Below are 21,880 nucleotides of genomic sequence, written 5' to 3'. Positions count from 1 at the left end.
AGCCTCACTGAAAGCACACATCAGGTGTCCATGTACCTCATGACTAACTGCCCAATAATGGATAAATGATTGGGAAAGTGTACACTTCGATTCTGTATTAGTGTTTGGTGGACAATGTCCTTAGAGACAGACATGATTCATCCTATAATCTGCTGCAAGCAATAATCCTATCTACAAGTTTGTCAATTGTACTTATTTCAGCACGCACTATCTACCAGCCCACACTTGAGTGTACTTATATATATTTATATATATATATTCAGGGGTTGATTTAGTTTTTTTAAGAACCATTAGGAACCCAAATGTATAGTTGCATGAAAGAGTGGTAGAAGAAAGTTAGCTTTGAGAAATGCTACATGTTCAATGAATTATAAAATGGGTATTTTTTTTATTTGTGGGGAATGTGGGCATTGCTGATAGGACCAGCATTTATTGCCCATCCCTAATTGGCCTTCAGTTCACTAGCATATTAGGTCATTTCACAGCATTTAAGAGTCAACCACATTGCTGTGAATCTGGAGTCACACATCGGCCAGACCAGATAAAGACAGCAGATTTCCTCCCCTAAAGGACACTAGTGAACCAGATGGGTTTTGACAATAATTGTTTCATGGTCATCGTTAGACTTTTTTAATTCCAGATTTTATTGAATTTAAATTTCACCATTTTCCCTACATCCTACATACACTATTGATATTATAGAATAATAAACTCGGATCATACCTGCTACCTTCTCAGGCTATAAAACACTTTGAAACTAATAAATTACTTTTGAAATGTAATCAATGGTGGTTTATAGGAAAATAGAGTAGCCAATTTGCACATAGTTTCCATCTGGACAAATCTACTAAGGTAACATTATAGTTAATTATGTTTTTAGCAGTACTGATTCACAGATGAGCATTTGCCAGGACAACCCTGAGTTGCTCCTTTTTAAATGTTGCCATATGACATATTAACATCCATTTGAAGAGGTAATTGAGGGCCTTGGGAGGCACAGTGGTTAGCACTGCTGTCTCTCAGTATTAGGAGCCCGCATTTGATCCCAGCCTTGGGTGATTGTCCGTGTCTGCGTCAGTTTCCTCAGGGTGCTCTGGTTTCCTCCCACAATCCAAAGATGTGTAGGTTAGGTGGATTGGCCATGGTAAATGAGCAGGGTTATGGGGATAGGATGGAGGGAGGACCTGGATGGGATGCTCTTTTGGTGAGTTGGTGCAGACTCAAAGAGCGGATGGCCTCTTTCTGCACTGTAGGGATTCTGTGGTTAACGTGTGCAAAACAAAAGCACCTCTCTCCCTTAATACTGCACTGAAGTGTCAGCCTAGCTTGGGTGCTGGTCTTGCAGAGGCCTTTGATCTCCAATCTGCTTCCTCAGAGGCAAGAATGCTACCACGGAGCCAAATTGACAATAAGTAAAAATGAAGTTGAACATGATATGGTGATGATTGTCCTTAGCATCTCAAATCAATATTGTGTGGCAAAAACCAAAGAATGAAATGTACTATATTGGTAAATCGATTAAATACATATCAGAGAAAGGTTTGTTGAAACCTTGAGCGTTGAGTCCAGTTTGATTGCCAAAACACGAAGGATGCATTCCAACCATTAAACTGACGTGAAGAGTCAGAAAGGGGTGAATGTCTGGCATAGAGTGAGGAAACTCTGAGGCTCTTCAGAATTGACTGAGGTGGAACCTTAACGCAAAACCAAAGCCTACAATACTGCTTCAGGGTGAGCTAAGTCAATAACAGGAGGGGCTAAAACTCTTGAAAGGACAATTTAACATAGTCAGAAACTCATGCAATGAGTGGTTAATGTACCGGAAATGAAAACTACGTAAATTCATTCTTGATCCAATTAAATAAATTGGAATGAGGGAGGGAAGGTAAGTTTTTTTTTTCTCGTCCCAAGGCTACGGGCCAAGAACTGGAAAAAGGGATTCTAATAGAAAGGTGCTTGATGGCCGGTGCAAACACGATGGGCTGAAGGGCCTCTCTTTGTGCTGTAAAACTCTATTGGAGAGTTTTCCTGTCCCACCCGCCAAGGAATCATAGCAGACGGGGCACGGACCATGCAAAGGTCCATTGACTGCGTATGGGTTTTTCCGGTCTTGGGGTGAGTGCGGTCGGAAAACCCCATCCTATGGGTCTATGTACTTATTTTGTAATTCAGATGAGTTTTCATTAATTCCAGGTCTTTAGAGGATACTTATTCCGTATACTCTGTCTGTAAAAGCATAATCCACTTGTCCTAAACATCTAAGAACCAAACCCCACAAACATGAGCAGCACAGCAGCAGTTTAATTGAGTTATTTTGCTCTGGGCATTTCCTCTTCTGTTCCTCCCCTCCCACCAGCCAGTAAAGCAATGAGACAAACTGCTCCCTATTTTAAACCGTCTTTCAAATGCATCCCTGTTTGTAGAGAATCTGTGTCTGCTGTAGTTTAATTTTTATGGAAACATTCTAATCTTGTCCCAAAAGAACACTTTTTTGTGTTGTTTTGGGACAAACACTTGTCCCAAAGAATCGGGCAGCACGGTGGCACAGTGGTTAGCCACACAGTGCCAGGGACCTGGGTTCAATTCTGGCCTTGGGTGACGATCGTGTGGAGTTTGCACATTCTTCCCGTGTCTGCATGGGTTTCCTTCGGGCGCTCCGGTTTCCTCAAAGATGTGCGAGTTAGGTTGACTGGCCATGATAAATTGCCCCTTAGTGTCAGGGGGATTAGGAAGGTAAATATTGCCCCTTAGTGTCAGAGGGATTAGGAGGGGATGGGACCTGGGTGGGATTGTTGTCGGGGCAAGTTCGATGGGCCAAGTGTCCTCCTTCTGCACTGTAGATTCTATTTTTATACTTATGGTTTGGTCTTGATTTTTATCTGACTGTAATTTGTTGCAGTTGTTTGATAGTTACTTTTTGTTTTAAAACAGATGACCACCCTGAAAATCGACACAAGAAATCAAAAAAAACCTGTGTATTGCACTGAGGTATGTGTGAATCAGCCGTACATCTTTTATTGAAAACCCCAACACATTTGATCATTTCCTACTTTGGCACTTGGTTAATTGAAAAGATACTTACATGTAAATTGACTGCGATCAGTGAACGCTATTACTCAACCGCTTCATTACTGGTCTTTACAATGGTTCAACTCTGTTTCTAAGAATATTTGGGGTAAAATTGGACTTTGGACATGGATGTAAAGCAGGTGGTATCACCTCAGCTGTCAGCCACTCTGCCAATATTTAATCCCATTCATTCCAGTAGAATTCAATATGAAGCGTGCAATTTAACTAGCTCCGACCTCACTTGTGCCCCCTGCCCATGTCCCGTTTCACCACCCAAATATTCATTGCCAACTAAGTTTTTTTTAAAAACCTGCAGGCCATTTTGGACCAAATTAATTTGTGGGACTTCCAACTATTCCTGTACACTTTCATGTGTTTTTACTTCTGAATTCACACCAGAGTGTGGCCAAATAGGGACCAAAAATGGGGGTTTATGGATGGAGGCAGGCAGGAAGCACGGCTGAGGCATTGAATGAATACTTTTTATCTGCCTTTACCAAGGCTGAACATGCTAAGCAGGCAAGACTTGAAAATTGATAAGGAGAAGATATTGGATAGAGTATCTGAAACTAAGAGTTGATGAGGTCCCAGGACCCAATGCGTTGCATCCAAATTGCACTGAGGGATGTGTGAGTGGAAGTTGCTAGTCTGTCGCCAGAGGCTATATAGCTTGTGGGGCCCCACTCCACATCAAGCATGGCTGACCAGGAGTCTCTCCGACTCTTAACATCGGCGTGTCGGAAGGATTTTGCAAGTTAGTACACAACTTGCTGACTGTGTAACAAATGTACGTTCCTTGGCCATCAATTCCTGGTGTGGGATTCAAACCCAAAGCTTCTGGGTCAGAGGCAGGGTCGCTACTCACTGCAGGTGAGACAGTATCTGAAGGATTTTAGCGCAGGATACGGATACGGAATGGCAATCCCAATCTGATTGTCTGAGGAAGTTCTGGCCCTATATCTTTGCAGAGTTAACATTAACCCCTTTGTATTCCAGGAATCAGATTATTATCTGAAAAGGAAGAATATATCGGGTTACGGGGAGAAGGTGGGGAAATGGTACTGGGTGAATTGTGCCGTCAGTGTACCAGCATGAAGAGAATGGGCCGAATGGCCACTGTCTGTGCTATAACCATAGTCCTGAGGAGGAGAACAAAAATAAGCCGACCTGTAGCTACAGCAGCATTTTTTAGTCACATTCAATACCTTACACCAGCTCCCAAATTGGGCCAATGGCTGTACATACATCATAGCCTGGTACAGAGCAACAGACCAGCAAGTTTGATTATAGGCTAGTCAGCAGGAGCCACCTTGACTGATGTTCTCCTCCCCCTCCAGGGAATGGACTTTGAGTCCAAACAGATATCAGCAACCACTCTAGTTATCACAAACTCTGAAATTCTCAACCTTGTCATGGTGATCAGCTAATCTCAGCTGAAGCAATGGTGGGCAGTACAATGGACCAGATAAAGTGAAGTAAAATTAAGGGAGGTTCCGCCTCTGGTGTATTTGGAGACATGACACTCTGGAGCAATTTGGTAAAAACAAACGCAACTTGAGTCGTAGTGTGTGTTCACTCTCGTGTCTGCTGCTTCTCTGTTTCCCGCTCTACGGGCAGGTTTTTCTGGCCACACTCGCCCCAAGACTGGAAAATCCCACCAGAGGTTAGCGGACCTTTGCATGGTCCACTTTCCGCCCGCTGCGATTCCCGGGGCGGACAGGACAGGAAAATTCCGCCTTGCGTCAACCACGCAAGCACACGAATGTGATCAAACCTCACAAGACTACGTCCTTGCATACATTATTACAGCAGAGATCTAAAGTGAGCTAAAATACAAATGCGTAACACCCTCTTAAACAAGTGCCTTAAATCAAGTGCCTCTTGCTGGGAATATACCTGTATGGACACTGGTGTATTTGCTGCACTGCTCATACTCGAAGAATGGCTACTTGAATGAAGTAGCGGAGGATTGTGAAACCATCTAGCCAAAAAATAAGCTACTGAAATGGTCGTGTTTGATCAATCGTTCGATCCAAAACTAATAGATTGCATAATGTTCCACTGTACGGGTTATAGACCTGTGGTCGCAATAAACATCATGCATTTCTCCTCAGATCAATCTAAACCGTAAACCAGCTGACTTTGTTTTATTAATCTTACTTCATACACATTTGACATCCTAACCCAAAATTGAGCATTCTTCATTTTGTTTATATATGGTACAGTATTTGCATGCCACACCCAAGTGTCTCAGTTACTTGTTTTCCTGTACAGTGAGATCACCTTTTTAAATGCTTTACCTTAATCATCTTAATAAGCAGGAATTTAATCTAATGAGTGATGCAGCTTATCCCCCTAACTTTATGCATTTTCCTTGGCTAATCAATGTAACCTATCCACCTTTGGATTGTGGGAGGATAGTGGAGCACCCGGAGGATACTCACGCAGACACGGGGAGAATGTGCAGGCTCCACACAGACGGTGACCCAAGGCTGGAATCAAACCTGGGTCCCTAGCGCTGTGAGGAAGCAGTGCTAACCACTGTGCCACCCAAAACCCTCAATTACCTCTTCAATGGGCATTTAATAAAATCACATGGCACCATTTAAACAAGAGCATCTCAGGGTTGTCATAATGTCCTGGCAAATGCCCATCAGTGAACCAGTACTGCTAAAAACATAATTAACTATAACGTTACCTTATTTTCCATCTGGGAAAATCCACTCTGCAAATTGACCGCTCTATTTTCCTACAGACCAGCTTTGACTGCACTTCAAAAGTCATTAATTAGTTTCAATTGTTTTATAACCTGAGGAGGTAGTAGGTGTGATGTAAATTAAGTTTATTTTCTACAGCATCAATGGTGTATTTAAGATGATGGGAGGATTGTGAAATTTGAATTCAATAAAATCTGGAATTAAAGTCTAATAATAACCATGAAAAAATTATTGTCAAAACTCAACTGGTTCACTAATGTCATTTAGGGAAGGAAATCTCCCATCCTTACCTCGTCTGGCCTACATGTGACTCCTGAGCCACAGCAATGTGGTTGACTCTTAAATGCCCTCTGAAATGGCCTAGCAAGCCACCCAGTTGAAGGGCAATTAGGGATGGGTGATAAATGTTGGTCCAGCCAACAATGCCCACACCCAAAGCCAGAATAAAACCCTAGTCCCGGGCACTATGAGGCAGCAGTGCCAACTGCTGTGCCATCCTCTGCAAGTAAGCCCCCTAGTTAGGGTTAACTGTTAAGGTTTATCTTGAATAATGGTCAACTGGGTGTATATTAAAGGATACCTGGCATACCCCAATGAAGGAATCAAGGCCTTAAGAAAAGTAGGTATGAAAGCGAAGGGAAAATGGATCAAAACTTTCAAGTCTAAAACAATAACCAGGAAAAATAGCTAAGTCGTTTGAGTTGCTTCATATTATCTAAAAGGTATAATTTTTGATTTTGTCTTTTTTTTCAGGGGAACGGAAGAAAATGAAAGGCATCAAAACGAATCCACATTTGAAACTGTTTCAAGAATGTGTTGCCTGAAACAAAAATAATGGAACTGTTTATATCGACTATTAAAGACGTTTTCTAAGCATAGCTAAAACATTTACGAGAGATGAAAAGATGCAATATTATTGAATGTACATGTTTCAGAATCTGCATTTTTTTTGTTTGTTTCTCATGTAAAAGACTCAAAACCTTTTGGAAATATTGGAAAGATCTGAAATGTCTGAATCGGAGCTGGTTCAGAGAAATGTCGCAAGTGAGTTGTGCTCACACAGGCCCTTCACACTCAATGAGCATTGTGTTATTATCAAGGAACAAAAGACTAGGGGTGGAGCCCACTCTCACCGTCCGCGAGAATGCCAGCGGGGGCTCAAGATGCAGTGAAACCCAGAAGTCGCAGATCTCGCCGGCGAGATCATGACTTCTGATTTTCACCCTCCCTTGCCGGTGACACAACAGGTTCATGCCCATTTCATTAACCCTCATCCCCCTTGCCGTATATTGCCCCCTGCCTTATTTTCACATGGTGCAGTTTACAACAGGTTCATCCAGATGTGAACCTGTCATGGGGATTTTCCCCCAATTGTGCCAACCTGTGTTGGGGGCAGTGCCAGGGACAAACCTCATGGCAGGGGTTGGGGGGTAGGAGTGAGAAGAGAGGGGTTGGGGGGTGGGGAGGGGGAGTGAGGAAAGGGGGGTTTTCATTTGTATGATGTGGTGATGGGGAGTGGATGTAGGAGCTGGGGATGTTCTGACAATGGCCGTTTGGTTGGGGGGGGGGGGGTTGCGGGGGGGTGGGGGTGGGGGTGGCAGAGGTTCTTCATGTTCCCATTGGGAACATGACATCCCAATCTCCATACAGCCAGGTTTTGCTGGTGTGCTGTGGCCCGTTCCCCCTACATGATGGCGTGGAACTTGCCCAGCTGTTTTTTCTCTTGATAGAGTGAGAGACGATCTGGAGGGAAAACCAGCGGAAACATGCCATTTTCTTGCCGGAACAAACACTCTGCCGAATTCTGGTAAGATCGCCTCTCATATAGTCAAAGTACAATACCCTATCATTTGTCCTTTGACTACGTTTGACATTGGCAGCTGGAGGAATCGCTTTCCCTTGACTCCGACACATTTATAAATGTAAATGCAGCCTGAATCTGGAATCAGAGCTCGACAGAGGATAAGATGAAAGAAATGAGTCTTCAGGAAAGGTCGTCTCATTCAGTGTTACTTGGACTCGGTTAAGGCCCTGTTGCACAATTTACAGTTCATTGGTCTAGGGTTGGCGCAAAGCCAAAACTGCTGCAGACACACAATCGACTCCTTATGTAAATGCACCATAAAAAAGGATGTAAAACTATTTTTCATAGGCTCAATGCAAACTGGAACATAAAATATGACGGATGCTGTCATGCGGTAGATAAGTCATAATGCCAATTGTATTAATATTCTGAAGTTCTTGCTTATCTTGCAAGGAAAGGATTACACAAAGCCAAGTGTCCAGTTATATTGGGACCGATAAGCTGCAAATACTAACAATATAAGTGTTTTTTGGAAAGAAGAAAAGATAATCAGCTATGCAATCTTATTATTTAGTTACCGTTCCTTCTGGGTTTCATTTTGCACTTTAAAGTGTTAAATGGTTACAGGAATTGTCATTCTAAAAGATTTTTAAACACTTGCTTGTTTATTCTCCAAGCAGAATATTTACATACTTTGATAGCACATTTTTGCCAGAGATACTCTTGCATGTCTCAAATAAAGCTGGTCTTTATCAGTTTCAGATCAGTAAAAAAGCAGGTGTTTAAATGAGCTTGTTCATTGCATGGTTTAGTAGATGGCAGCTGGTTGCAGAGTAGAATATGTAATCTCTCTGCTAATGGACAAGGGATAAAATAAAACGATAGTCACACTGAAACATCAAATACACTTTCTGTAATATGTTTGTAAATTATTTTGTAACTCTAAGCGTAGACAATATAAAAATGTTGTATAAGGCATGCTGCTTTCCCATAAAAACAATCAAATCTTTATAATAAAGCTCATTTCTACAATGACAATGAAGTTAGAAAATATGTTAACACTGCTGCAAATATTATCAAATGAAGAACGTGTGGAGTTTGCACGTTCTCCCCGTGTCTGCCTGGGTTTCCTCCCACATTCCAAAGATAAGAACATCAGAACTAGGAGCAGGCGTAGGCCATTTGGCCCCTCGAGCCATTCAATAAGATCATGACTGATCTTTTCGTGGACTCAGCTCCACTTACTCGCCCGCTCACCATAACCCTTAATTCCTTTACTGTTCAAAAATTTATCTACCCTTGACTTAAAAACATTCAATGAGGTAGCCTCAACTGCTTCATTAGGCAAAGGAATTTCACAGATTCACAATCCTTTGGGTGAACAAGTTTCTCCTCAACTCAGTCTCAAATCTGCTCTCCCTTATTTTGAGGCTAGTTCTAGTTTCATCTGCCACTGGAACAAACCCCCCTGTTTCTATCTATCTATTCCCTTCATAATCTTATGTGTTTCTGTAAGATTCCCCCCCCATTCTTCTAAATTCCAATGAGTATAGTCCCAGTCTACTCAGTCTTTCCTCATAAGCCAACCCTCTCAACTCCGGAATCAACCTAGTGAATCTCCTCTGCACCCCCTCCAGTGCCAGTGTATCCTCTCTCAAGTGAGGAGACCAAAACTGTACACAGTACTCCAGGTGAGGCCTCACCAGCACCTTATGTAGCTGCAACATAACCTCCCTGTTTTTAAACTCCATCCCTCTCGCAATGAAGGAAAAAATTCAACTTCCCTTCTTAATTACCTGCTGGAATGTGTGGGTTAGGTTGATTGGCTATGCTAAATTGTCCCTTAGTATCAAGGGGATGAGCAGGGTAAATATGTGGGGTTACGGGGATAGGGACTGGGTGAAATTGTTATTGGTACAGGCTCGATGGGCCTAATGGCCTCTTTCTGCACTGTAGGGATTCTATTCTAAGAATATAATAAGTAAACTTTGGAAACTCTAATTTGTTCCAAAAATGTTTTAAAAATAACCTACAGCTAAATATTATTGATACTGAAAGACAAATCATAGGGTCTGTTTCTTTTCTGAAAAATCTAAATTGATGGCATCAAAAATAGTTTCCAGCTGGGATTTATTTTAAGAGATTACTTACGAAATGCATACTTTTTCATTAAAGTGAATTTTAAAGTTGAGATATCCAATTTTGAAAACAAAATATTTACAGAATTTAAATATTATGATTGAAAAGTCAAATGTTTATTATCAATCATAATTTTTATACAGCCATTTTTAATAATTGCACTGAACATACAATTCATTTGGCACAAACATTTTTTCCCCATAAATAAAATGAAAGCCACTCAGTGCAGAGCTCAACTCATTGGAAATGAATATGTTAAATGAAGGCTTGGAAGTTAGTGCACCCAGCTTACAATTCTCCATCTATCAAAATGAACATTGGTGCAATCCCAGTTGCTGTTAATACTGAACAAGTTAGATTCCAGAGTGAAACCTGGTCTGATGGATCCTCACTTTTTTTTTAGAAATGTGGAGGAAAGTTACTGAACAAACTCACAAGCGTCTGCTGCTGAACTTTTAACACAAAGGGCCCGATTCTCCCCAAAGAATTGGCGAGAAAAATGGTGCAATTCACGATTGTTTTTTCAGTGGGAGTTCAGACTTGAATCTCGCAATGCAGAGGTCACAATCGCGAATATCATTAAAAGCTCAGGTTGGGGAGAGACCTTTTCACGCTGGAGTCTGACAGTTCCAGGCCTCTGCGCATGCGCAATGGCCCCGAACTGTCAGACTGCAGTTTGCTGGGCAGCTCGATCACTGGCCAGCCCGGGACCCTTGCAGCAGCCCCTTGTGATACCCTCAAAGGGCTATGGGGAGAGAGCGGGTAAATGGAGTTGAAATCAACCATGATTGAATGGTGGAGTGGACTCGATGGGCCGAATGGCCTTACTTCCGCTCCTATGTCTTATGGTCTTATGGTCTTATGGCCCAATTGTGGCCCGCACAAGCATTCCCGGGCCAGTCCCCTTCCGGAGCATCACAATCTCTAACCCCCTCCCCCCATCCCTGAGCACCAGAATCTCTAGCCCCCACCCCCCTGAGCAATGACGATCCCCCCAACCCCACTGTGGGAGGCAGACCCCCCCTGCAGACCACCCCCTTCCAGCCTTCCCCGATCGCTGGCCTCCCTCCAGCCCCACTGATCCTATCTGCAGAGTAGCAATGGGACCCCTCTCCTTGCCCACCAATTGCCCTTAGGCCCTGCCCACAATAGGCCTCACCCCCTTGGCCTTGCCCCTTGGCCCCACCCTATAGGCCCTGCCCCTTGGCACAGCCCGATGCCCGATGAGCAATACCAAGGTGCCCCCTGGGCATGGGCACGTTGCCTCTTGGGCAGTGCCAGAAGGCACAAGCTGGCACTGCCAGAGTACCAGTGCCTAGGGGGCACCACCCTGCACCGCCCGACTCCCTGTGGGGCCCCGATTGCCCCCCTTCACCCCGGCACGGTCTCCCACTAGCTCCCTGCAAGTGGGGAGCTACTTTAAACCCCGCTGGAGTGAAATACCCCTGGCGGGGTGGGAGATGCTGTCGGGTCCAATAATGACATTTAAATATGATTTAAAACAGATTTAAATCGCTTACCTCTCTTCCCGCTGGTTTCCAGCGCGGTCCCGACTGCGCCTGCTCTCCAGCTGGGGGAGACACACATGCGTCAGGAATGCATGCACGAATCCCGTGAAATGGCCAACACGCGCATCTCCCAATTCGACACGCCAAAAAACATGCACATTGGGATGGGAGAATCGGGCCCAAAGAGTAGAAGATTTATGAAAACAAGAAAAGTGAACTTCACTGAATAAAAGTTTGGAAAGATCTCAATATAAACACAAAAGGACAATTCAAATTCCCACTATTCCTTTACACCAGCAATATCATAGAATCATAGAAACCCTACAGTGCAGAAAGAGGCCATTGGGCCCATCGAGTCTGCACCGACCATAATCCCACCCAGGCCCTACCCCCACATATTTACCCACTAATCCCTCTAACCTACGCATCTCAGGACACTAAGGGGCAATTTGAGCGTGGCCAATTGACCTAACCCGCACATCTTTGGACTGTGGGAGGAAACCAGAGCACCCAGAGGAAAGCCTACGCAAACACGAGGAGCATGTGCAAACCCCACACAGACAGTGACCCAAGCCGGGAATCAAACCCAGGTCCCTGGAGCTGTGAAGCAGCAGTGCTAACCACTGTGCTACTGTGCTGCTCAATATCTTGACAGACACATAAACCAGTGAAGAGTTATCACTGGCTTGACACAAAGGGCGGGATTTTCCTGCCGCGCTCGTCCCAAAACCAGAAAATCCCACCCGAGGTCAACGGACCTTTCCATGGTCCGCCCCTCACCCGCTCTGATTCCCATGGCGGGCAGAACGGGAAAATTCACCCCAAAGGTTTTTGTCCCTTGGGATTGGCACAGTTGCAAATGGTTTTCTTCTGGTAAATGCCTGAGCATTCAATGATGTTCCTCACCAATTCATATTTCTCCTCAAAACACACAAAAAAACACACTCTAAACTCACTGGGCAGAATTTTATGGCTTTTTTCCCCCAAGTGTTGTCTCGGGTGGGAAAAGCAGAGGGTAGCCCATTAGTTGCCTTGTTGGCTTTTCCCACTTAATTTTCAAGCACTTTGAAGAACACTGCAACGAAGTTACTGTGAAAATCCCCTAGTCACCACACTCCAGCTCCTGTTCAGGTACACTGAGGGAGAATTTAGCATGGGCAATGCACCTAACCAGCACATCTTTCGGACTGTGGGAGGAAAGTGGAGCACCTGGAGGAAACCCACACAGGAAAAACATGCAGACTCTGCACAGACAGTGACCCAAGCTGGGAATCAAACCTAGGTCCCAGGCACTATGAGGCAGCAGTGCTAACTACTGTGCCATCGTACATTTTATGTAGAACAGAATTAAATAGAATTTGCAAAACACACACTGGCCATTTGACCCAACTGGTATTTATGTTCCACATGAGCATACAAAGCAAAATTATAACTAGGACAACAAGTTTATGATGATTAAAAATGGCAAATTCCATTTCTGCCCCGTGGGATTTCTGCGATTTTTACCCGTATATTTGGAATTACATCCCTCTATTAGACTATAAGACAAAAGGAACAGAAGTAGGCCATTCAGCCCATTGAGTCTGCTGGCTTATAATGACTTAAGTCAGTGGCAAGGGAAATCCTGCAACTCTGAACTGAAAACTGAAGTTCATCCAATACTCTGCTAGATGTATCTTAGCTTACACCACAATCTATTCACTCATCGACCCCATGCTCACTGACCTGTTCATGGTACAGCAACGCCTCAATTTCAAAATTCCCATCATTATATTCAAGGCCCTTCATGGCCTCGACTTTTCCTAACTCTGTAATCTCCTCCAGTCAAGCAACCCTCCCCATGATCCTCCAACTCAGGCCCCTTTGACATTGCAATTTTCATCTAAGGAGGGTTAGGAAGGGAATAATTATAGGAGGATGGACTCTTATCTGTGTCACCAGTGGCTCAATTGGTAGCATCTCTGACTTATATGGTTCTAGATTCAAGCCCAGGGCTTGGAGTTCAAAATAAAGGTTGACACTCTAGAGTAGTGCCGAGGGAGTACTGCATTGTCAGAGATGTCATCTTTCAGATGGGATGTTAAACTGCCAACTTGGGTCAATGTAAAAGATCTAGGGTGGAATTTTCCAGCTGTTCACACCAGCGGGATTTTCTGGTTCCAATGCAGTGAAAGGAGATTTGGCCGAGCACCAAATTCCTTATCCTCACTTGCAGCAGCAGCTGCACATAAACAGCTGGAAAATTCTGGCCCTACTATTTTGAAGAGAGTGTCTTATCCAATATTTATCAACATCACAAGAACAGGTCATTATCACCTTGCTGTCTTTGGAAATTTGCTGTGTGTAAGTTGGCTGTGATCTTTCCTACATTACAACAGTAACTACATTTCAAAGGTACTTAATTGCTTGTAAAGTAATTTGAGACGTCCAGTGGCTGTGAAAGCACTATATCTGTTTTTTTATTATTTGCTCATGGGACGTGGGCATCACTGGTTGGGCCAACATTTATTGTTCAACCCTCAAGAGTCAACCACATTGCTGGTCTTGCATGATCCACAGTTCCCTCTCATGGACTAGTTGATTTCTCGTATCAATTCAATTTACATTTTACACTCACCTGATGAAGGAGCTGCGCTCCGAAAGCTCATGATTCCAAATAAACCTTTTGGACTTTCACCTGGTGTTGTGAGACTTCTTACTGTATCCACCCCAGTACAATGCCAGCATCTCCATCACATTGCTGTGGATCTGGAGTCACATGTAAGCCAGACCAGATAAGAACAACAGATTTCCTTCCTAAAGGACATTAGTGAACCAAATGGGTTTTTACAACAATCAAGTCATGGTCATCGCTAGACATTTTATTTCCATATTTTTATTGAATTCAAATTTCACCATATGCCATAGTGGAATTTGAACCCGGGTCCCCAGAACATTACCCTGGGAATCTGGGATTACTAGCCCAGCAACAATACCACTACACCACTGCCTCCCTTAAATGCTCGTCTATCTTTAATTGAAGATGCAACTGAGCAGCAATAGGATATCTTACAATGAAGATGAACACTTAGGGACTAAGATAACACATTGCGATAACCCTTGCCATGTTACTCTGCTCCTGATAGCTCACCTCCAACATCCACGTATCTCACCACCTATCTTACACGTCTACCAAGGAACTGAAGTGGTTTCCCCTCATATCTGATAACTGTCATTCCTCCACAAATGCATTTTCTTTCCAAGAGCATGGTCCAGCTTTTGAAATGAGAACTCAGGTTGAGGAAGTCGGCTGTTTGGCACAACATTTAATTTAATGGAGATGTCTGCAGACTTCCAATAGTGGAATAATGGAATAAGAATGTGTGCGTGTGTAGTGCACAAGATGTCAAATGGATATTAACCATCACATTCAGTCACCATTTACACTTTGAGAAAATGGTAAAAAGTGGGTTGAGTTGAGCTTCCATCATTCTTTGGTTCAGATTTCAAGGTTGTAATGACAGCAAAACTGTTCGTGCTCATTACTCTGGGGGGAGTTTTCCACCCCACTCTTTGCGGGTGGGAATGGCTGCAGGGGTGGAGAATGGAGGAGGAGTTCCAAAATGGGATTTCCCCACTCGATTGTCTCTGCCCACCCTGCCAGTGACATAACGGGGGTTATGCCAAGCAATGATGGGAACCTCATTAAAGGACATAGGGACATAGGAATTAGGAATATAGTAGGCTTATTCAGCCCTTTGAGCCTGCTCCGCCATTCAATCAGACCGTGGCTGATCTCTCCCTGGTCTCAAATCCACCTCCCCACCTGTTCCCCATATCTCCTTATCCTTTTTAATTAGAAATACGTTTATCTCCTTCTTGAAACCTTTCAACGATCCAGACTCCAACGCACTGTGGGGCAGCGAGTTCTACAAATTCACCACGCTTTGCGAGAAGTAGTTCCTCCTGATCCCGTTTTAAATCTACCGCCTCGCAACCTAAACTTGTGACCTCTCGTTGGAGGTTGCCACACAAGAGGGAACAGTTGGTCTACATTTACTTTATCAATGCCTTTTAAAACTTTATATACCTCAATCAGATCCCCTCTCATCCTTTTAAACTGCAGCAAGTATAAGCCCAAACTGTTTAATCTCTCCTCATACATGCATTATAATACATTACCATACAGTTAGCAGACCTCCCGACTGTAACATCCCCCATTAAGGAAACCCCATTGACGTGACATTATGTTAGCAGGGTTTAATAACAGGTCTCGTAATTTGGGGAACTGGTGAACTGAACAGAACACATCGGGGGCGCACAGGTATGCACAGCCCCCAAGTGTAAGAGGGTCATGCTTGGGCAGTACCCTGGCACTGCTGGGGAAAGTGCCAGGGGCAGTGCTAAGGCAGTGCCAGAGGTTCATTGGGTGGGTCCCGTGTCTGGGGGTGGGGTGCGTCCCCTGTGAGGGGAGATCCCGTGTCAATCAGCGCCCACTCTGCCAGCATGATGCCACGGGTCCCGCCCCTTCCATTGTTTTTCAAAGAGTTTAAAAATGCCGCAGCAGAAACCAGCAAGATAACCAGCGGACTGCCCTCTGCTTTCCCCACTCAAGGCAACATTTGAATTTTTAAAATCGGAAAATTCCGCCCTCTGTGAAACTGACAGCAACATTTGGCAATGGAGTTTGCTGTCAGTGATACCCTGTGCCTCCAGCAGGGTGCACTGTTGCAGTCTTCACAGATCCATCCAAAACAGAAATCAGTGAATTGACGTGAGCATCGACTTTTCCTGCAGTAATAACCACTGGAAATGTTACACCTTGTTAATTGAGGTGTGGCTGAATTTTTAATCAGATATTCAGTCAGTATTACTGCTGAGTAGTCTCTCTGGTCCTCAGATAATTAATCTGAGATTTCTGGAGTTCCATTGCCTCATTTTTACAATAAAAATCCACAGATTTTTAAAAGAATAAAAACTAAGTTTGTTCTTCATATTGTAGCTTCTTCGTTAATCTCATGTGTATGTCCCAAACTTTATTTCACTCTGTAAAGTTTATAAGAAGTGAACGGTAAGCAATGTTTGTTAATTCCTGATTTGCTGTTTGTGAGAATGCTTCAGTCCGATTGGTTGTTCAGTCTGTTTGATCACTTGGGTGTTTCAGGCCACCACACACCCCCACAGCTGGCACCTCCCCCACAGCTGGCACCTCCCCCACAGCTGGCACCTCCCCCACAGCTGGCACCTCCCCCACAGCTGGCACCTCCCCCACAGCTGGCACCTCCCCCACAGCTGGCACCTCCCCCATAGCTGGCACCTCCCCCACAGCTGGCACCGAGAAGAAAGTGACATTGTAATAGAGGAACCAGTGCCACAGAGTTTATTAACGCTTCATGGACAGCTTTCTTGGAGCTCAGCAGTGAGTGATGCTCCTACACCTCTGACCACAGCATACAAACCTTTAATTTTTGTATCAGGATGCTTGTGTAGCCTAATTTGGTCAAACTCATGAGTCATGGACTTTGAGGCTGCCAGTGTGGAACTTGGCACTATCTCCCCAAGCACCTCACTTCCTAATGTTTGCTCAGCACCCTTTTTTACTCATTTACGGGATGCGGGTGTCACTGTTGCGCATCCTTAGTTACCCTTGAGAAGATGTTGGTGAGCTACCTTCTTGAACCACTGCAGTCGATGTGGTGTAGTTACACCCACAGTGCTGTCTGGGAGGGAATTCCAGGATTTTGACCCAGTGACAGTGAAGGAACGGCGATATTTTCCCAGTCAGGATGGTGAGTGACTCTGAGGGGAACCTCCAGGTAATGGTGCCCCCAGGTATCCGCTGCTCTTGTCTTTCTAGATGGTAGTGGTCATGGATTTGGAGGGTGCTGCCTAAGGAGCCTTGGTGAGTTCCTGCAGTGCATCTTGTAGATGATACACACGGTTGCCACTGTTCGTCAATGGTGGAGGGATTGAATATTTGTGGAAGGGGTAGCAATCAAGCGGGCTGCTTTGTCCTGGATGTTGTCAGGTTTCTTGAGTGTTGTTGGAGCTGCACCCATCCAGGCAAGTGGAGAGTATTCCATCACATTCCTGACTTGTGCCTTGGAGATGATGTACAGTGTTTGGGGAGTCAGGAGGTGAGTTACTCACGGTGAAAGTCCCAGTCATTGATCTGCTCTTGTAGCTACAGTATTTATATGGCTTGTCCAGTTCAGTTTCTGGTCAATGGTAACTCCCGAATGTCTGGATTTTCATATCTGGATTGCCAGAGAATCTATCTCTCCACGCCTTTTCGTATCAATTCATATGCCTTTTGTGAATCTGAAGAATCTGAGAATGAAGCAAAAGCTCTGGTGCTGCTCAATCTTCTGTGATTCGGACTGCCGGCGGCACGGTGGCACAGTGGTTAGCACTGCTGCCTCACAACACCAGGGACCCGGGTTCAATCCCGGCTTAGGTCGCTGTCTGTGTGGAGTTTGCACATTCTCCCCGTGTCTGCGTGGGTTTCCTCTGGGTGCTCCGGTTTCCTCCCACTGTCCAAAGATGTGCAGGTTAGGTGGATTGGCCGTGCTAAATTGCCCCTTAGTGTCAGGGGGATCTGAAAAATTTGATTCAATCTCGCTTCATTTTAATATACCTAAAATGGGGAAAGGGCCGAGGTGGGATTGTGGTCAGTGCAGACTCGATGGGCCGAATGGCCTCCTTCTCCACTGTAGGGATTCTATGATTCCCAGTTTCTGGCTCTGTTCAAGCAGCTGCAGGTTGCCAGCTACGCTGTATTTTCTTTCCTCCCGGCAGTGAGGGACTGCTCAGGGGTGAGGGGATGTAATAACTTCACAGAGGCGAAAGTCCTGTCACCAAGTTACTTTATTTACACCATACATCTGTACACAGCCAGCTCTCCAGTTGCTCCCACTGAATGCAGGCTGGGACTCTGACACACCTGCTTTAAATAGGGAGCATGAGACTCCCTGATTTAACCATCAGTTAAGACTCATCAGGTAGTTCATACTCCAGCAAGCCAACCTCATTAGCCTGGCTGAAGTCATCACAGGGGACCTCTGAAAATATACCCTGGATATAAAATGAGGAACGCCCCAGGAACACGCTGTTGGCTTCCATTGGAATTCCACGGCTGGTCAAAGATCTTGACCTACTTTGCTTCCAGTGTGGGATTGACTTCAAATGGGTATTGGAACTGGTGATGCTGAAGTTAGTGAACAGACATGGAGACTATCATTTAAAACGCGTGTACTTAATGTACCAAGGTCCTCGTGTCAAAGGGTGTAGTTACCATATTATATTTAAGTTACTTCTGGTATGGCACAAGAGGATGTGACAATGATGGGGGAGGGGCAAATCACATGAATAAATGCGACAATCACAGGCAAAGTTCTGCTTCTAAGAAAGAGCGCGCCTTCAATCTTTCGTGTGGTTAAGGTGAGCAACATATTGCAATTCTAGAATTAAGGGAAAAAAAAGTAATGGTAACAGATTGCAAAGCAAAATTATATTCTCAGTCTACTAACTAACCACCAGTTGCAAAGCAAGCTATTTGGGAAAGTAAAAGGAACTGGCATTCGGCCTCTGATATTCGAGTAAGCGTTCTCCAAGGCGGCCTTCGCGACACACGACGGCGCAGAGTCGCTGAGCAGAAGCTGATAGCCAAGTTCCGCACACACGAAGACGGCCTCAACCGGGATATTGGGTTCATGTCCCACTATTTGTAACCCCCACAGAGTTTCACTGGCTGTCTTGTCTGGAGACAATACACATCTTTTTAGCCTGTCTTGATGCTCTCTCCACTCATGCTGTTTTGTTTCTTAAAGACTTGATTAGTTGTAAGTATTCGCATTCCAACCATTATTCATGTAAATTGAGTTTGTGTCTTTATATGCTCTGTTTGTGAACAGAATTCCCACTCACCTGAAGAAGGGGCTTGGAGCTCCGAAAGCTTGTGTGGCTTTTGCTACCAAATAAACCTGTTGGACTTTAACCTGGTGTTGTTAAACTTCTTACTGCTGACTGCCCAGAGAATCACTGCTGCATGGTAAGTGGTTTCTACTTTGTGAAATAAACATTAACAAATTACTGCGCTAATAAAAAAAAATAGAAGTATTCATTTGCACCACGCTGGTTCAGTGTTAATTCATGCACTAAACTTAGAATCGCCGTAGAGTTTAACAGTAAATACAACAAAGTTATTTCGAGGTATTTCCATATTCTGCAATGCTCTGGGATCTGATTACAGTGCAATTTTAATGGCCAGGAAATAATTGTTCGGACTAGATAAGATTTAGCACGTTACAGTTCCGCTGTAGCTCATGATCTGAAAGATTTGACTCAATCTAGATACATTATTCCGTAATTAAAAATCAGTAGTGGACAAAGTAATTTAAAACAAATTGAAATATTTCAGCCAAGTGATTTCAAACCCAGCACCTGCGATCTAAACAGTCAATCCACCAATGGTGTTAGTCACTCCACAATGTTTTCTGTGTAAGTGTCAACCCAGCCCCATCAGTGGCACACTTAGCTCAGGAAGCTGTGAATAGCAGCCCCACTCCGCACCATCAGTAATCAATCTAGGATGGCACATCAATACTCTATTGGGTGGCACGGTGGCACAGTGGTTAACACTGCTGTCTCACAGCTCCAAGGACCTGGGTTCAATTCCCGGCTTGGGTCACTGTCTGTGCGGAATTTGTACGTTCTCCCCGTGTCTGCATGGGTTTCCTCCGGGTGCTCTGGTTTCCTCCCGCAGTCCAAAGATGCGCGGGTTAGGTGGATTGGCCATGCTAAATTGCCCCTTCGTGTCCTGGGGTGTTTAGGTTAGAGGGATTAGCGGGGTAAATGTGTGGGGATAGGGCCTGGGGTGGGATTGTTGTCAGTGCAGGCTCGATGGGCCAAATGGCCTCCTTCTGCACTATAGGGTTTCTATGATTCAATGATTATTGGGGTGATGAATTGTCAGAGGTAGAGTCTTTTGGGTGGGATATTAAACCAAGGCTCAGCCTCCTTAGCAGGAAATTTAAAAAAATACTCATGACACAATTTAAACAGTAACTGCCCTTTGTCCTGCTTGACAATCATTCAATAAATAATTCCCACCCACCCTCTTCCCCACGCAACACCCTAACAAATAATGATGAACCGATCATTTTGCTTGCTGGTTATGAGACCTTGTTATGTGCAGAATTGCTAACAAGCCAACATATTTAATTGACAGGTGGCACGGTGGCACAATGGTTAGCATTGCTGCCTCACAGCGCCAGGGTCCCAGGTTCAATTCTGGCCTTGGGTGACATGTCTGTGTGCAGCTTACATGTTCTCCCTGTGTCTGCGTGTGTTTCCTCTGGGTGCTCCGGTTTCCTCCCACAGTCTAAGGGTGTGCATGTTAGGTGGATTGGCTAAATTACCCCTTACTGTGCCAAGACGTGTGGGTTAGAGGGATTAACCCTGGTAAAAGTGTGGGGTTATGGGGATAGGGCGGGGAGATTGCCTGGGTAAGATGCTCTGTCAGAGAGTTGGTGCAGAATCGATGGGCCAAATGGCCTTCTTCTGCACTGTCGTGATTCTATGACTGTGAAATGCTTTGATAGCCTGAAGGCATCTAGAGCTATAAAAATATATTAGTTCATAAACATTGAAGCCTTTCTATTCCACTGTGATGATAAATCTCACAATCCCTCCAATTAATAATTCTAAGTACTGAACATAAAATGGTCATTCTCACCTGTTTATATTCTCCAGATAAGTTCAATGCTCCAAAACAAATGTTTTATAAACTAATGGAAAAGAAGATTAAACACACTTCTTGTTTGAAAATAGTTTCATCCGTTATTACATATGGTATTCAATGATAAGACAAGAATAACTCAGAGTTTGCAACCTGCAAATCTTGAGTACGATTTATACACCATGGTTGCAACTAAAGCAATCCAAAGACTGGGGGCGCAGCAGGCCGGGAGACTTAAGTGGAGACCGTGTAGCGGGCTCCCCACTGGGCGCCACGGCCTTTGCGCATCTCTGCCCGCCGGATATCCAGCGTCGTCAGCTCCCCACCAATTTCTAGATTAAATTGTGCAAAACAGCATTTTAATATAATTTACATATAATTAGCAGGCCCAGGACTGAAGTTTTCACCAGCTGGGTCTCTGGCACTGCCCAAGAGGCAAAGTGACAATGCCCAGGAGGCACCTTGGCACTCCCACTAGACATCGGGCAGTGCCAAGTGGGTAGGGCCAAATGGTGGGGCCGATAGAGGACTGGGGGGATGATTGGTGGGGGGGTCCCACTGCCACTCTGCACTTGGTGGTGATGGAGGGAAGGAGGACAGCGACTGGGATGGGGGGAGGTGAGTCGGGGGGGGTTCAGGATTGCGGGGCAGGGTGGGTTGAGGCTGGGCCGGACACGTCCAGGAGGCTAGAGAGCAGGTGGTGGGAGGGTTGAACAGCCAGCAATGTGGGATCGCGGGGCTGGCCGGTGATCGAGCTGGTTAGCAATCGGGACGCCGGCAGTGCGGGGCTACTGCGCACGCGCTGATCTCTGCTCTGTAAGATCAGCATATGCGCAGTGGCCCTCTCAGCACTATGCTGCCAGCCTCTCCAGCGGGAATAGGCCCCGCTCCCTGATTATTAGCACGATTCACACTAGGGCACTCT

At 44.8% G+C, this 21,880-nt stretch overlaps 1 protein-coding gene across 3 annotated transcripts in view; it reads left to right on the top strand.

Annotated features, from left to right (window-relative positions):
* Nucleotides 1-8,649, top strand: part of LOC144507167 (inverted formin-2-like) — an 84,478-nt gene extending 75,829 nt beyond the window's left edge. For all 3 annotated transcript variants that reach the window (XM_078233998.1, XM_078233996.1, XM_078233997.1), the window contains exons 22-23: nt 2,932-2,988; nt 6,540-8,649. In XM_078233998.1, coding sequence (XP_078090124.1) covers nt 2,932-2,987 — 56 coding nt within the window. In that variant the 3' untranslated portion in view covers nt 2,988; nt 6,540-8,649. The remainder of the gene's footprint in view (nt 1-2,931; nt 2,989-6,539) is intronic.
* The last annotated feature ends 13,231 nt before the right edge of the window (nt 8,650-21,880 follow it).

This window comes from Mustelus asterias, chromosome 18 (genome assembly GCF_964213995.1).
Source record: "Mustelus asterias chromosome 18, sMusAst1.hap1.1, whole genome shotgun sequence".
Taxonomy (NCBI): Eukaryota; Metazoa; Chordata; class Chondrichthyes; order Carcharhiniformes; family Triakidae; genus Mustelus; species Mustelus asterias.
Note: the sequence above shows the minus strand (reverse complement) of the source record. Positions and strands in the feature narration are given on the sequence as shown.